Raw genomic sequence first — 18,504 nt, 5'->3', positions numbered from 1 at the left:
TTGAAGCCCTGTAAAGGGAGATATTTAAATCGTAAGGTACAGAGGTCAGTGTAGTCGAACCTTGAAACAGGGGAGACTTTAACAAATAAACTGTACTAATTATCCCAACAAAAAAATTCTACAAAAATTCCCCCATATAGATATATGAGTCTAGTTTCAGGGAAAATTTACGAAATTGGATTTCGAGTTTCAGAACTCAAAATATGATTTTTAAAGCGACCACGATACAAGAGCTGACTTGCCGGAACAAAAAAAAAATAGGGGGAAATAAATGAAGTAAGCCGGTAACACCTCGTGTTCGATTTCCGGTAACGGCCATGAGTTCGGGGTGTTACACAACAAGCTTTTTATGACATACTTTACCCAATTTTAATTAAGAAACCTACTGACCAGAGACAGGTTTAACTCAAGCAAAAACAAAACTTTTTGTACAAGCCAAGGCTTGAAGTCAGGACTTCACCAACACTTCTCAGGACACTTAACCACTGAAGCAATCATGCATTTATGTTACACAACACACAGAAAATAAGTATCTATATTTTGGGGCATTACAGGATACACGGATCCAACCAAACACACCAGAATTGACCCAGTGCCTCATTGGATAGTTCAAAGCAAAGTTGACAGCCAGTGTCTCTTCGACCTAGCCGAAGTAAAGTGATACCCAATACCTCATCAAACCTATCCGAAGTAAAATAGTGACACCCAGTGTCTCATCGACTTAAGGTCGAAGTATCCTTGAACACTTCCAATCCTATGGCATGCCATTTATATCCGACTTAGTCCGACTAGTTAATAGGGTATTTAATTCACTTTCTCTATTTCAATAAATATTCACATCAATTCCACTTAAATCACAATTTCACTTTCATTTCAAAAATCCACTTTCAAAATCAAATACACTTTCCATTCACCAATCAAAATACAATTCAATACTAACACATATTTCTCATTCAATTCAACTTCACTTTAAATCTCAAATTCTCTTTCAATTCAACAATTCAATCATAATCCAATACTAAAAATATTTAACAACCATTTCAATTATCATTCAATTCCATAACAATACTTACCACATAATTTACTTACCAAATACATAATTTAATTTAACATTTAATTTCAATAGCCATAAACACTTTTAAATCAATTTCATTCAAATCAATATCATTATTTCAAATACTTTCCTAAATTTATCTACCATGCATTTTAATTAAAATATAACAATTAATAATAAATAGATTTGAATTATAGTAATACAAACCCGAATTTACTCGATTATTCCTCGATAACCTTCTTCTTTCCTTTGTGTGCTGATGCCTCGAGTTCCTTGTTAGCTATGAAAATGATAATAATTTACACTATTGATTACAACATTAATTTATAATAATAATTGAATTTCTATCCAATTTATATTTTAGTTCCAATTTAGTCCTAACTAGATTTATCTACTTTTCTAATTTAATTCACACTCTATTTTCTATTCAAATTTCATCCAAACTAAAATTTAACTACTAAATTTTTAGTATATTTCACTAATTTCGAATTTTCCTCAATTTAGTACCTACAACATAAAACTTATAGTTTACTTTACAAATTAATCCCTTTTTCAATTCTAATCAATAATTCTATCAAATAAATCCCTAATTCATCTTTTTGTTCAACATAAACTGTGTTCAAAAACGTTAAAACTTCCAAAACCTCAATTTAATTTCATCAAAACTTTGTTCTAAAGCTTTTAAAACATCAAAATTAAGAGAAAGGACTTGATTGACTTACCTTTTAAAATTTAAAGCTTCAAATCCCTAATTTTTCATTTTCTTTTCTTTTTCTCCTTCCTTTCTTTCTTCCTTTCCTGTTTTGCTCTCTGTAACTTTCTTTCTTTTTCTTTTATGTTTCATCTTTGTTTCTTTTATAATATATATATATTCGTTTATATTGATAATTGTTTTATAAAAATCTATTTAATAAAAAATATAATTAATGCAATTGTACAATCATATAATTTACATTTGTCTCTATTTAATTTGTTTACCTCATAAAAACTTATAATTTAATTAATTATCAAATAAACATCTTTTATTTAATAATAATAAATAATAAATATCTATTTAATTACTAATATTTGTATTACAAATGTTTTTATTTTAATTAATACACATGGACTTTATCTCTACCATACATTTGTCATAAATCTAATTTATTTATCAACTAAAATCTCCTATTGTAATTATTTAATTAATAATTATCTTTTACTTAATAAATATAAATACTAAATATCTATTTACTAATTAATTATTTATATTACAATTGTATACATATATTTTGCTACATTTGTCTATTTTATCACCTTACACTTGTCATATTCTAATTTATTTTTAATATAATAATAATAATAATAATAATAATAATAATAATAATAAAATTTCTAGACGTTTCCTTATATGCCGCCTCAACCTCCAAATGTGACTTAACTGCCCATTTGGTCCCTACTATTTTCTTTTAATCTATAATTAAACTTTTACCCTTTACTCATTTTAGTCCTTTGTACTAATTACTCTAAATTAGGCTAAATTCATCTAATTTAAACCTAATTAAACACATCACTAGACTCATAAATATTTCTAATAAATATTTACGAACTCATTTCACTAAAATGGAGGCCAGATATTGCACTTTTTCGATGCCCATGAATTTTGAGTCATTACAGGTTTGGTATTTAAGCAGTAAAATTAAACTCATCTCCCTTTCTTGGGACCCTACCTAGTGCACAATTCACATTCACTTCTTTGTTTTTACCCTTTTGGTTCATACTTTTAAACAATATGGACATTGTTTCTCTTTAGTGGAGCGCATATTGTAATCTGAGATAATTAGTTTTTTTGTGAAGGTATGTTTTAAGTGAAAATTGCTCAAAATTTAATTTCTTTTGCACAATAATAATAGCTCTAGTGGATGCATAAATCCTTATTATTTCAAGTATTTTTACGTTACTTAAGTCATGATATGTATGTTGATCTTAGTGATTGTGTATAAGGATTGCCATGAAAATTTTTAATTCCTTAGAAAAACTAAAAACGCATGAAAGTTGAAGTCTTTAAAATTGACTTAGTAATTTCCTTAAGGCAAAATATTAGGAGGCGTGGTAATTTAAAAATGGTTTAGGCAAAATTTTGTTTGGACCATTTGAGCCATACAAGCCAACCTTAGTAAACATTTATCCCTTGAAACCTTACTTCGAGCTATATGGCCTAATTTTTCACTCTAAACCCTATACTAATGAGTCATTTCTTATTTAATGTTTATCTATATTGTCTCAATCCTTAGACTCAATCCATCTTGAATATTTTTGTGTTTAAGTTTGGGTGTAACATCCCGATTTAGGGTCTAATCGAAACAATAGTTTTGAGACCACAAATTCGACCTAAGAAAATTTATTTTTATTATATTTTTATGGTTTAAAATTTCACGGGATAATTTCATGAAAATCTCGTTTGAAAATTTTGACGTTTGGGCACTCAATTTGGTCAAAAGGACTAAATTGTAAAAAGTGAAAAAGTTGAGTTCTACATGTTAGAGGTGTCTCATTTTTATGAAATTTTAAATTGAAGGTCCTTAAATGGTAATTAGACCATTGGATAATTTTTTGGACAAAAATGGACATGAAATGGGTGAAATTTGAAAGAGAAGCCTTAAGGGCATTTTGGTCATTTGGTAATTAAAATGAATTAAAAACAAAATAAAAGTCAAAATTTCTTTTCCATCTTCTTACTTGGCCGAATATTACATGAAGAAACCATGTATAGGGTTTTCCAAGTTTTCAAGCTCGATTGTAAGTCTGTTCTTGCCCCGTTTTTAATGATTTTTATGTTTTTGAAATCCTCATAACAAGATCTACCTATTTCTACCATTTATTTGAGTTATGATGAAGGTCTAGGGTTTGAACCATGTTATAAATTTGTGTATTTTGATGTTTAATGGTAGATTATGCATGTTTATGGTTGGAGAAATAACTTTTGCTAAGTGGTTTTCGGTGAAAATGCTTAAAAGGACTAAATCGTAAAACTTATAAAATATGTAGTAAAAGTGTGTTCTAGTAAAAATTTTGGGTTATTTTAGTTTGAAAATGATTCGGCTAGGCTTAAAGTGCAAAGAAATTGAATAAAAATCATTTTACGAGCTTAGGGGAAAAAGTGTAAATATGATAAAGTTTAGGGGCAAAAATGTAATTTTTTCATAGTATGATTTTTGGATCACATTTACTAATGTGACTAATAAGTAGACTAAATATGATATTATAGATCAAAGAAAACGAGGTTCAGACCTAGAACGGGGGAAAAACGAGATATTGACGTTTAGGTCCCTTTTCACCATTTTTGGTATTGAGGTAAGTTCATGTGATAATAATAATGTAACATTATACTTGAATGTTAATGCTTGATATTACATGAATTGTAAGTACATGTGTAAATAATGTGACATTATAACATGTTTTGATGTGTTAATATTTTGTGATAAATACTCCACTATTACTATGAATGTTATGTCTAATAGTAGTTATAAAAGTATGATTGGTATTATGTTCGTTATCCACGACATCACGAGCAAGTATGATAAATATGTTACGTACGTGTGAGAAAGAATCTCGTTTGAACCTTAGGAATAGTTTAGGATACAAGTGACATGTCACTAGGAATTAAGAAATTCAAACTCATTAAGTGGTTTGGGTTTGTGATATATGTGACATCTGAGCTCATTGAGTGGTCTGAGTTCATGATGTACGCGATACATATAATTTAGTTTCGGGTGATGGTCTTATGTGTTCTACCGGTGGCTAGATAGTCCTGAGTGGTTCGGATACCTGACAGCTTGTGTGAGCAGCCCGTGTAGTTACACCCTGATCGATAGCTTATGCTAGCAAGCCCCGTGAGTAGCTCCATTGCAAGCATTACATGATATGAGGTAGCTTTGGCTACATATGTATATGTGGAACTTATGTGCAAGTTTTCCGCATATCCAATAGTATTCTGAGTGTTCAACTGGTGATTCAAAGAATGATTTGATGATAGTTCGAAAGGGGTATGTCAAATACAAGAATGAATATGTGAAAAATGTTGAAAGGGTACAGGTATGTACACTAAGCTTATGGTTATTGAGACTTTGAAATGTCGAGACCTTAGTGAGTTAAGATGTATGAATTATGATTATGAATTTTGTTGCAATATCATGCTAACTTACATTGTGTAATTGAACACGGAATCCATGAAATGGTGAGTTCATGATTAGTTGAAAATGAACTTATGATAGTTATCATTATATTGCATTAAAATAGTTTTGGACAGCAACGATAGTCTGACTTTGAAAATCCACCTAAAATTGTGGAACTAGAATTAGAGACTGAATAAAATATTAAATTAAATCTTGTTAAGTCTAGTTTCACATAGAGGAAACGGTGTAAGCAAAAGAATTTCATATTATGAGATATTTGAATTTTTGTGAGACAGGGTCAGAGTGATTTCGGGCTCCCCTGTCTTAACTTTGGAAAATCACTAAAAATTTTAAAAAAATAATTATGGATTATAATTTATATGAATAAATTCTTAATGAGTCTATTTTCAAGAGAAATAGACAGGAACATCATCCGGATCCCGTATTAAGAGATAATTAATTTTTAAAAAAGAAAGGTCAAAGCTGTCAAATAGCAGAACAGAGGTAAATTTGAAGAATAAACTATACTTATTGGCTAATCCATAAATTCTAAAAATTTTATGGTAGAAATATATATGAGTCTGGTTTTAAATTATTTTAACGGATCTTAATTTAGAATTCTATAGCTCAAGTTATAAGTAATTGAGTGACTATGACTCGAGTAAATAGCTTGACTTGAACATACGTAAAAGTGCAATTATGATTGTATTACCTTGAAATCATGTTGTAAGAATTGATAGAAACATGTTGATAAATTGCTTATTATTTTCATATGGACTTACTAACCTATAAAGCTTACCCCCTCCTTTCAATTTCTTTAGTATTGTCAAGTTAGCTCGGGGTTGGAGATCGTTGGAGGCAGTATCACACTATCAAATTATCAATTTGGGGTATTAATAAACCTTAAGTATGTTCAAGTGAGTGGCATGTATAGAGACTTAGTCTTTTGATATATATGTTTCATGATTTGGCCAAATGTATTGGCTTATAATGATTCAATTGTATATAGCCATGAGACATGGCTTATATTAATTATTGGCTTGTAACCCTATTATATGTGCATGCACAAGCTTAAAAGTGTCATGTGATGTTAGCATGTGACTTGATATGGTGTGCAATGTCTTAGGCAAGCATGTTATTCTACGCATGTGAAATATGTTGGTATTTTATAAAGTTATGAGCTAACCTTGAATATGAATGTTTGATGATTAAGTTGAAATCTTTTTGTATGATGGTAACCATGATATAAAAGTATAAGTGATATCATAATAGACAAGGCTAAATGAGTGTGTAAAACACATGAATCATGACATGCAAATGATATGTTTGTGGCCTTAATGAATATGTTTAATCATTAAATGGAGGCCATGTTATATGTCCTTGATGTTGTATAAATGTGTAACGGTTATGCTTGACCAAGGCTTGGAAAATAGCCTAAGTGTTGGCCACACGGGCAGAGACACGGCCATGTGTCTCAGCCGTGTGGGGAACACGGCCTTAGCACACGGGAGTGTGACTTGGCCGTGTGACCCCATTTCGTTGCTGACGTCATAAACAGAAAGTTACACGGGCTGAGGACATAGGCATGTCCCAAGCCGCACGGGCATGTGTGACCAGACGATCTAATCCACACGGATGTGTGACTCTCTAAACATGGAAAATTTCCTAAGTGTTGTAAAATTTCTGGAAGTTCTCGGTTTAGTCCTAAACCACCCTTAATGTATGTTTTGGGCCTCGTAGGCCTGTATAAGGGACGATATACATGTGTTTGAATGTTTTTGAATTGGTTGAAATTTTATGGCCCGATTTTACATGTATGTGTATGTTTAAGTCTGGTAATGCCTCATATCCTATCCCGGAGTCAGACATGGGTAAGGGGTGTTACATTGGGGGAATTAGAGAGAAATATTGGATGCTCAATACAAGTACAAAATGTTGAGATACATAGAGAGGTATGCTTAATAAAGTATCTGTTGTTGTTAAAAAAATCTAGTTGTTGAGAAAAGATGTACAGAGAGCATTGTACTCAAATCAAAAAGTAGGTGTTTTTGGGGATAATTGCATTTCGAAGGTCCGAGGTAAGCTGAGTTTAAGGTTTTAGCCTAAAAAATTTTTATCTTTTTCCTACCATGACCCAAGCCACGTTGCAACTATATTAAAGACCTATTGATTTAGATTTATATGCCTACTACATTAGTGGAGAGGAATTATTGAGTTCAACATTTGAAGGCATAATTTAAACTTTAGGATTGTTTGCTTAGCATCATTCGAAGGAAACAAAAATTGATTGGAGGAAACTTAGTGCACACTCATAAGGAGAAAACATTTAGTTCATAATTTTTTATAGCCCTATAATGCTTAAGGAAATTTAGAAGATGTATGTACTTGAGTTACGTATTTGCAAAATTTAAAGTGAGTATAGACGAAGAATTAATTATGCATAGTATTTTGCAGTTATGTGTTTTTTTCCTTTATAAAGTGTCATTACTTGGGATGAGCAATAAATTAAGTTTGGGGGGAGTGATACCTTTAGTAAATAGAGTTATCTTTGACATTTTTAAACTAGTAGTGCATGCCAATTTTGAGTGTTTGATAAGGTCAGCTTTGGACACCCAATGAAAGGATTATTGGACCTTGAAAATTCACTTGACCTAGCCCAAGAATTGGGTCTGCAAAATTGATAGCTTGTTAAGGAGATACGAGGCTAAATCGTCCACTAAGGAGAAGAAGGCCCAACCATCCATAGAGGTACCCAAATCAACCACCTAAGACTTGGTAAAACATTAAAAATCGGCCACAAAATTCCCACATGTGATCCTATTGTATTAACCAATCTGTTTGAAAAAATTACAAGTTTACAAACGAATATACTACACTCAAGGAACTAGATCCAACAATCCTTAGTCTCTTTGGGATAAATTCGTTCTCCTAATATGATCTTATTTTATCTCATGGTAACCATTACATCTTCCTTCATGAAAAGTAAATTACTATCAAATAGTAATTAAGTCATTTTTTATAAAGACAAATGACCCGTGACCACATTTATTTTTCATCTATCATGTAATACCAATGAGAGGATATCATTACTTATTTCTTTAGTTATGAATTCCACTACTACATAGTGCAGAAGTCATATACCCAACGCACCAATTTTTGGTTCCTTATCTATTTGAACTCGGGCTTTTTCTTACATCAAAGTATACGAGTCACACATACATAGTCCATCATCCACTCAGGATTAAGATATGACACACTATGAACCTCACAAGTGAATAAAATAGCAAAACATCCAAACACTGAAGCTAAAATAGCAAAACAAAAGAGGCCTGTCTGTAAACCTAGTCTCGAGACATGAATTTCACTGCCTCGAGACATGCTAATAAATTTTAAAAATAAAATATGGCATGTCTCGAGACATGAAGATCCCTATCTTGAGACATTATGCTGAATAGTGTTAAAAGATTTTGGATTTGAATCCTAAGCTCATACTTAACCTTGCTTGATCTTTAATTGATCTTTCATGTTTTAAAATGTAATCGTATAATTTATTTATATGAAATTATGTGTATGTCGATAAAAGTTACTTCGTTAACGTAATGTGACATTACACATTCGAACTAAATGATCGAGGCGAGGGTGGAGTGTCACACTCTTAATCAGTTCAAATTAAATTTAATATATTTTTGTTCAAAATATACTATATTAAAATAAATTTATATTAAAAAAATCCCATAGTGACAAAATACAAAGGCAATAAATTAAGTCTTGAAAATTTCACATGGTGCATTTTCAACAAAAAATTTACAGGGTATTTTGAAAAAAAAATACATGGTATATTAAAATTTAATTCGAAACGGTTTATAGTTTGTACCATTATTTTTTTTTGAAGCAAAATGTCTGGATCTTTATTAAAACAAAATAACAAGACCAAGCCTAACAAGCCTAGTACAAAAAGAAACAGAAAAACAATTCAAACGGGCCAAAAACCCAAACCAAAACAAAACAGAAACAACTAAACACGAGCCTAAAAGTCCAATCCAAAACAGAAAACAAGATAAAATGAAAAAGATCCAGCTTGGCAAAGATGGGGAGCTCTAAAGGCTTCTACTAGCCAGTTGTTTCCTATTCAACCCATCTCTCAAAACTATCAAAAAGCATCTAGGAAAACGTTACTTTAATGATGACCTCCATTAATTGCTGAACAATGCCCATTATTTCCCCAGATAATTCAAAAAAGAGTTTCTCTCTTTCTCACCTCCCATTATTCACCTTCCAAAAGACTCTCCTGATGCAATCTACTAAAATCAATCTCGCAAGGACTCCACCCTTTGTCGATCTTCATTCAGAGCTTCTTCCACACCAGAAGTGAGCGTATTCTGCAGATAAGTTGTCTCCTTCTTCTGTAAACCTTCCTTAGCAATAAGATGAGCCACTTTGTTTGCCTCTCTGGATACAAATCGAAAAACACAGGACTCAAAACCGAAACTTAGATATTTTGAATCTTGTATAAAAACTTCGATTTTTGATTTGTCATCGACTTTCTCTTGCAGTTTCCGAATAATTATTCGGGAGTCACCTTCAACTTCTACCTTTCGCAGCCTTTGAAGTATCCCAACATGGATTGCCTAGAGGCATGCCATCGCTTCAGCAGCAAAAGTAGAAGGTATATTCTTATGAAACACTGTTTTAGAAAAAATGACTTCTGACCTTGCGTTCCTTGCTACTAAACCCGAACAAGACTCCTTTAATTCCTTTTTGAAATCAGCATCAAAGTTGATCTTTACCCAAGGATCCGTTGGGGCATCCCATCGACTAATAAGAACCTGTATCGTTGGTAAGCTCGAACTCAACCCATCCAGTTCTCTGATATAGTTCTTAATAAAAGCTGTTGTTTGAGACCCAGACTTTAGATCACCTTTATGTATAAATCTGTTCCTAGTATTCCAAAGCACCCATAAAGCACAGGCAATCGTCCTGCACTGATTAAAAGAAAATAACTCAAAAATGTTATTAAGCCAATCACTGAAATCTGAGTTATCCTCTTGAGAAGGCCAGTTAAATCCTAACGTAGACCATGTTTCCTTTGCTATAGGGCACTACTTGAATACATGCTCACTGGATTCCAGTCCATTATGACACCTCCGGCAAATAGCAGATCCCATCAGTCTCCTGTAGTGAAGATTACAAAAAGTAGGCAAGAAGTTGCGAAAAAGCCTCCAATTTGTAATTTTAATCTTAGGAGGTAGATCTAAGCTCCAAATTCTTTTGTAAAAATGCTTGTAATTAGAGTGTGTATTAGTATGTCCCTCTTGTAAAATCAATTTGTGTCCACTACGAACCGTGTATTCCACGGTCGGCTCTCCACGCCAGATTATGTGATCTGTCTGCTTATTCATGGACAGAGGAATACATAAAATCCATTCCGCATCACTGACCGAAAAGGTATTAAAGATCAGTTCAGTTTTCCACTTCCTTGTACTAGCATCGATTAAATCTGCCACTAGTAACAAATTCGAATAGACATTCAAATCCTAAACTCTATACTCACTGCTTCCAGGAACCCAAGCATCACCCCAAATAGAGACGTTCATGCCATCACCGATCCTCCATCCCATCCCATTCAAAAGAAGACTTTTTGTACCATTATTTAAGTCAACTAATTTATATGTAAATAATTGTTAATCGATTATTTACCATTCATGAATTAAATATATTTTAAATAATTTGAATCGATTTAGAGTTTGTATCATTATTTAAAAATTATTTTATATTAATATTTTATATATTTTATAATTAAAGTTACATAAAAATATTTATATATATAATTAATTTGATTGAAAATAATAATAATAACTTGTTCAAATTGGATTTAATATGGGCCAAATGAATAACTCAAAATTTGGAGAGACCTTATTAACATTCATGAAGTAAATTAATAAAGTTGTCTATGCTCCGTCCGACCCCATTTGGGTTTGGCTTGGACAAGATTTTTAATATCCTAAGTCAGGTCGGGCTAATTTAAATTCAATTTAGATAATAAAATTATATTTAAAATTAAATTTAACTATAAAATATAAAAAAATTAATGCTTTTCTTAATTTTTGTATTGTGACATGAACTTTTTGGGTGGTCAAACTCAAAATGGGCCTATACTTAAAATTTTTTGGACTCAAGCCACAACCCGAAACATGGAAAGGTTAAAAAAAAATTCTTCAATTTTATATTTTTCAAATATTTTAATCATTTAAAGTTATTTTTATTTTTAAAAATTTTAAAGAGTTTTAATTTTTCACATTTTTATGTTTTAATATTTTATTGAAAATAAAAATTAAATTTTAAAACATTTTTGGTAATTATTTATATACATTTAAAAAGTAAGGACCAAATGACACAAAACTATAAATAATTAGGGCTAATAGAGTTATTTTACCTTTTATAATAGTCAAATCAATCATCCTAATGGCAAAATTGACAGAGAGACCAAAATTTTCAAAATAAAAAAAAAAAGTATAGGGACTCAATGTCTCAAGATTATAGTATAAGGACTTAATTTTAAATTTCAAAGAGTGCAGGACCTTTGGCATATTTAAACCTTAATATAAAAAAAATTTAACAATGTTAACAAATGAAGTTGAATTTTGAAATCTATTAAATAGAAAGATTAAATTCTTTAAAAAAGTATAAAAACTAGTTCCAAATTTATGAAAAATATATATGCTTATTGCATTTTTAACCTTTTAAATAATATGCATTGCCACTTGCATTTAAAAACTCTAGTAGCATTTACCAAAAAAGAAAAAATCTATTAGCAATGTATAACATATTGAACAATTACCCTTATTTTTTTATAAATAAGATAATTACCGTTATGTACACTATCGGTATTTAAAAAATATACCAAATAACCTTAATTTATATGGAAAAAATAAAATTTATTGTAAATGTTAAAATTAAGACTCAAGCTTTTGGAGGTTGCTCATATAAAGGTTAAACTTTTAAAATGATCAAATAAAGACCAAACCTTTATAGAAGTGCTCAAATAAGGGTTTTAGGTACTTCAGCCCATTTTGTAAAAATAAAATAGATAAATGTTGACATGTTTAGAATTAAAACATAATACTTGAATTAAATATTGCTTAAAAATAAAAGAAAATAATCGAACATAATTTGGAAGTCGATATAAAATATTTGAGGATCCCTTATTTGAACACTTTCAAAAATATTAACTCTTATTTAAATATTTTAAAATATTTAATATTTATTTAAATATTTTTATAAAGATTAAATCATTCCCATTTTAAATGTTTAATCCTTAAATAAACAACCTGAAATATTATATAAAATGGTTGATTTTTTTTACTTTTATTATAAATATTATATAATTAAAATTTTGGAACAAAATAAATCCCAACTGATCTCATTTTTGCTTTCTAAATCCATATTTGGAAAATTCATGTTTGATTGAAGAAAATTCGAGTAATTAAAAATAAATTCAACCAATACAAAATATATATAAAAGAAATTGGACAAAACTTATCATTGGCAAAATAAATGTTCCAACACATTGTAATCGCTTGTTGTTTAATGTAATTTAAAATAATTAATTATTTAGTTTAATGTTGTAAATTCAACTATAAAAATTTTACTATTTCATTTTTATATTTTATAAATTTAAAATAATGGATTAATTTAATTTCCGGTTATTATTCTTACATTTTAGTCCTGAACACGTGGCCTTACCTGATGAAAGGGGCAGGGTTTTAAGATTGCAATGCAAGTGGTAATAATAAAAAAAAGATGACCAGAACCAGCGGGGGGCCGGCCTTATTAGCAAAAAAGTAATGTATGATCAAAATAATGAGAGATTCAAATTCAAAATCAAATCCCATGCCTTACTGTATTAAAACTAAAACAATTGCTGTTGAACAACAACCCAACGCATGAAATATAGGGGGAAAATGTCTCAAAAGGTCAAAGGAAAAACAAATAAATGATGGTAATTGATAACAAAGGTACTGCTCAATCAAAATGCTTTTTTACTTTTTAGAAGTGGCGTTGGGTAAAGAAGTCAATGCAGGCTTTTCTCCAGGAGAATTGACCATATTCCAAGCTTCAATCCAAGTAACCATGGCATCAGCTAGATTTATGAAGTAAGGATCCACTTCACCAAGCTTAGACTTCACCTCGCCCGCAAGTGCAAGGTAACATTTTTCAACACTGCTGCACTCCTTTGGAAGTGAAACTGATTGGAAGAATGGGATTGCTTTTTCTTGCCAGAATATGCCTTTGTACTCCTTTTTAAGGTTCACAAATGGGTTGCTTGCTTTGCTGTGCCATATGTATGGTAGCCCAGTCTTCACCCCCAATCCCAAATGGTCACATATAACCTACAATACAACAACAAGTTCGCATTATATGTGATTAAGGGTGTGTTTACCATTGCTAAACTAATCCAATATACTCCCTGAGATGATGGGGAACAAAGATTTGCTTCAGAAGAGAATACCTTCATGCACCAGCCAGCCCACATATCGTCATATCGACCAATCGGTTGTCCGTCACCCATGAGTCCGAAATACATTGCCGGTCCGATGAGTTCCCGATCGAATGCCAGATTCATACCACACATAGGGAAAAGAGTTCCCTTTGGAACTGTCATCACTGCATCAACATACCTTTAACAAAAGAAAACCACTAATGAATATAACTCTTTAACATACAATACAAGACCAATTTTTTGCAAATCAAGTCCAAACCAACATTATGCATATGTAAATGTATATGTACCTAGTATTTCTCTCAAGAGGCTTGACAAGTTGGGTTGGGGCATCATAGTCAGGGATGTTGAGCCACAGGCCATGGGAAACAGCAGTGGGGACACCTTCTCGGAGACTGAAAGGGTAACCACGAACAAAGTCCGCACCTTCCCTGTATGGATCATAGAGTGTGTTAAAGAAATGGGTTGTGGATGGTGTTAACAGGTTCTTAATGTGCTGCTCAAGCGCATTGATTTCCTTCCCGGATGGGTCTTTGGCAACCTAAACATAAAAAAAACAAAATAAAAATAAAAAGAATCAAAGACTGAAACTGTTATAATTTCATAGGCAGAGAAAAACATGAAAAGGGACATACAAAACAATCATCATCAATGGTGAAGATGTATTTTTTCTTGGAAACAAGGTAACCAAAGCATCTACAAGCAGAGTCCTTGAAGGAAATGCAAGAAGCCTTGGAACCCAAGATCCTGTTAACGTCGTTCCTGTTATAAAGTTGGTAATCAAAGCCATCGGGAACCCTGATTTTCTTGGATGGATCACCATCTTGAACGATAATCAAATGGTATTGCTCGAAAAAGGGTCTCCACATCTCCAAGAAATCGAGGTTTCGAATGGTGGGGATCACTATGTCGAGCTCATCTTTCAAGAGCGGTGTGAGTTTGGCTGAAGGAGCTGTTGCCATGGAAGAAGAAAGCCAGAGACAGGAAACAGAGAATTTGAAGGAGTTTCAAGTTTTCAATGCCTCAACAGGAGATTATTCTCTCTATATATAAAGGATAAAATGATGGGAATGATGGGAAAATATTATATGGATCCTCAAGGTTTTGATTATTGAGAATTGGGATCTTTCCTTTTTCTTTTTTCTTTCCTTACAGGGATTTTCCACTCCAACCCACGTTATTTTAGTTAATGTCAAGTGATTTAAAATTCAATCTTACACCAATTAGATTATCCTTATTTTAAAAATGTTTTGGTTATTTTAAATCTTTTATATAAAATATAAATATATATAATAGGATTTCAGTTTAAACTTTTATCGTTTTTAACATATGAACTTTACTATCCAACCAACCTCATTTGTTATTTATATTATTTTTTTATAAATATTATTTCATAACCACAATTTTGATTCATAATTTAGTTGTTATATTTTTTTGAAACATAGTTTAGCTGTTATATTAAATGTATTAATTGGTAGATATTTTAAAATTTTTAATGTAATTATTTGATATACAGTTATAAGGTTGAAAATACGATTGATTCAAAAAAAAAGTTGAAAATATGGCAACTATTTTTTTAAATTACTCTATTTATTAGATTCATGTTATCTGTTTGTAAAATCTAAAATAATTATGATACAAAAGAAGTGAGATAGATACTATTTTTTTCCACTATATATGCTTGTGCAGTTAATATATATATATATATATATATATATATATATATATATGTCGTGCTAAACATTTTCTTAAAAACATTCTTTTCAACTCATAATGCCAAACTAAAATTTTCGAAATCTATTTTTTTATAAAAAAATTAAATTAATATTTTTAGTTAAAAATTAGTGTTTTAACTTGAATAATTAATTGTTTAAACTATTTAACTATAAGAACTAAATTATGTATGATTAGGGATTCTCAAATTTCAACATAGTGAAGCATCAAAACCATAATTTGAGCAATTATAAATAAATTGTTTTTGTCGATTAGGTATTAGTTCGGTTGACATCAACATTATTAATAGTGTAGGAGAACGTGGGTTCGAACATGTTCAAACACACTTTATCCTCCTATTTAAGGGTTGGGAAAAAATTATAGATAATTATACATATTGTATAAAACAAAAGATAAACCGTTGTTAATCAAATGTAGGTGTCAATTAACCAAACTTAATTGAATTTCTTTTCAAAAATAATTAAATATATAGTTTGTAACGATTAACCATATCATCAAGGAATCATGAAAAAAAAAAGATATTATAAAGGATTTGGACAAATGGATGAATAAGGCTCCCAACTAGAGGTGTTCATGGGCCGAGTTCAACTAAAAATTTAGGCCCATTTGCTAGGTTCGGGCTCAACCTGGCCTACTTAAAAATGTTAAAACCCGGGCCTGACTCGATCTGCCCTTATAAATTTTTATACTATTTTTATATAACTTTTAAATATATATATATAATACATCAAAAATATTAGAAATGTAACACCCCTTACCCATGTCCGACGTTGGGATAGGGTACGAGGCATTATCAACCTTAAATATAAGCAAACATACAAAATCGGGCCACAAAATTTCATTAAAATTAAATTCATTCATACATATGCAAATTGTCCCTTATATGGGCCTACGAGGCCCAAAACATACATCAGGTACGGTTCGGGACTAAACCGAGAACTTTAGAAAACTTTGGGAAAACTTAGAAAATTTTCATGAAACAGGGTCACACGCTCATGTGGGTAGGCCGTGTGGTCACACACCCCCGTGTCCTCAACCCGTGTAACTCTCTGTTTATGACGTCATCACCACAATTAGCGTCACACAGTCAAATCACACGCCTGTGTTGTAATAGCCCGATTTTGGGCCTAGTCAGAACAATGGTTTCGGGACCACTAAACCGGGGTTGGAGAAATTATATTTTTATATTATTTTATGTGTTGTGGCATGATTATATGAGAGTATGAAAATTTTGTTGGATTAATTTTAGTGATTGCATGCTTAAATAGAGAAAAAGGATTAAATCACATAAAGGGTAAAAGTTCTATTTTACTTGATAGACATATCAAATAGTTAGAGAACCCAAATTGGGGGCCTTTAAAGGGCAAATAGACCCTTAAAATAGAGGTGGCCGGCCATAGGGGGCAAAATGAGGCATGTTGACTAGGTTAGGTGGGTTTTGGTGACAAAATTGGTTAAAAATAAAATTTAATAAAGAGAGAATGATATTTTATTTTCTCTCATCTTCTTCCCACCGTTCATGTAACACCCCGTACCCGAGTCCGTTACCAGAGTCGAACACGAGGTGCACACAGACTTAACTTAATTATTTTCACAGTCCATTAAAAATTTCCAGACAAGCTGGTTACTGCATCACTGTCGCCTTAAAAATTATATCTTGAGTTTCAAAACTCGAAAATCAGTTTCGTAATTTTTCCCTGAAACTAGACTCATATGTCCATCTACATATTTTTTTCTAGAATTTTTGGTCAAGCCAATTAGTACAGTTTATTAGTTAAAGTCTCCCCTATTCCAGGGTTCGACTACACTGACCTTCATGCATTACGACTTGGATATCTCCCTGTACAGGGCTTCAATACTGATGCCTTTTGTTTCTATAGAAACTAGACTCAAAGAGGAATCTATACATATATGGAATGACTCCTAATTATCTCTGGTTAATTTATAATGAATTTCCAAAGTCGGAACAGGGAATCTAGAAACCGTTCTGGCCCTGTTTCACGAAAACCTAAATATCTCTTAACATACAACTCATATGACCATTTTGTTTCTTCCATATGAACGTAGATTCATCAAGGTTCATTTACATAATTTATTCACTATTTAATTCCATTCCTGATATTTTTAGTGATTTTTCACATCCACATCACTGCTGCTGTCAGCATCTGCTTTTGAGGTAGACTTTACCTATTTCATTATTTCCATGATTCAATTAGCCCTTTTTGCATACATAGCACAAAGTATGATCATGATTAACCATTCCAATGGCTAATCATTTCCAAACATTTCCATACCTCTTAATGATCAACATACAAAACGATTATAGTACTATGCTAAAACGTATATAAGCCATTTTCGCATGGCTATCCAAATTTACACAAAATCCACGGGTACATGACCAACAACAAAAAGGGTAGTCCTATACATGCCATTTCAAAGTTCAACCAAAATTGTACCAAAAGGGGGCTTTGATAGTGTGGGAGACTTCGACTTCCAAAAATCCCGAGTTCGATAGCTGACGAGCCAAAATCTATAAAACAGAGAAACAAAAAAACGGAGTAAGCAATTTATGCTTAGTAAGTTTTGAGCAAGGGATTCCAGCACAACAAAAGCATGGCATTCATATAGCTAAACGGATAATTTCATATGCACAAATTCTCAATATCATACTTACTTCACATTACCAACCCTTATGTTCACACACAAAAGATCAACTTAGCTGAAGGCCGGTAGCTCGTTTATCAACTGAGCGAATACTATTTGTAAGGGCTCAACTAATTCAAAGCACATATGAAACATACCTCATTGTTGGGATTTCACAGGCGTATTAACTGAAATTTTTACAGCAAGTTCATTCATTCCCGAATCGCGTACCTTCAGAGTTTAACCGGATATAGCTACTCGTTCAAATACCTTCGGGACATAGCCCGGTTATAGTAGCTCGCACAAATGCCTTCGGGACTTATCCCGGATTTAGTAACTCGCACAAATGCCTTCGGATCCTAGTCCGGATTTAGTAACTCGCACAAATGCCTTCGGATCTTAGTCCGGATTTAGTAACTCGC

General features: G+C 31.7%; 1 protein-coding gene across 1 annotated transcript; it reads right to left on the bottom strand.

The window, feature by feature from the left end:
• Positions 1-13,079: 13,079 nt before the first annotated feature.
• Positions 13,080-14,875, bottom strand: LOC108461695 (UDP-arabinopyranose mutase 1-like). The gene is made up of 4 exons (XM_017761610.2): positions 14,341-14,875; positions 13,996-14,246; positions 13,715-13,883; positions 13,080-13,595 (listed from the first exon to the last, which is right to left on the bottom strand). Exons 1-4 carry the CDS (start codon positions 14,665-14,667, stop codon positions 13,245-13,247), a joined length of 1,098 nt encoding a protein of 365 aa, XP_017617099.1. The 5' UTR covers positions 14,668-14,875; the 3' UTR covers positions 13,080-13,244.
• Positions 14,876-18,504: the final 3,629 nt, after the last annotated feature.

This window comes from Gossypium arboreum, chromosome 13 (assembly GCF_025698485.1).
Source record: "Gossypium arboreum isolate Shixiya-1 chromosome 13, ASM2569848v2, whole genome shotgun sequence".
Taxonomy (NCBI): domain Eukaryota; kingdom Viridiplantae; phylum Streptophyta; class Magnoliopsida; order Malvales; family Malvaceae; genus Gossypium; species Gossypium arboreum.
This window is presented reverse-complemented; position numbering and strand designations above follow the sequence as displayed.

Excerpts from the sequence above, each read along its gene's own strand:
- LOC108461695 (XM_017761610.2), bottom strand. The coding sequence starts at position 14,667 with ATGGCAACAGCTCCTTCAGCCAAACTCACACCGCTCTTGAAAGATGAG. Across the intron at positions 14,247-14,340 it reads CCATTGATGATGATTGTTTT|GTTGCCAAAGACCCATCCGG; the intron begins GTATGTCCCTTT and ends TTTTATGTTTAG. Across the intron at positions 13,884-13,995 it reads CCTCTTGAGAGAAATACTAG|GTATGTTGATGCAGTGATGA; the intron begins GTACATATACAT and ends CTTTTGTTAAAG.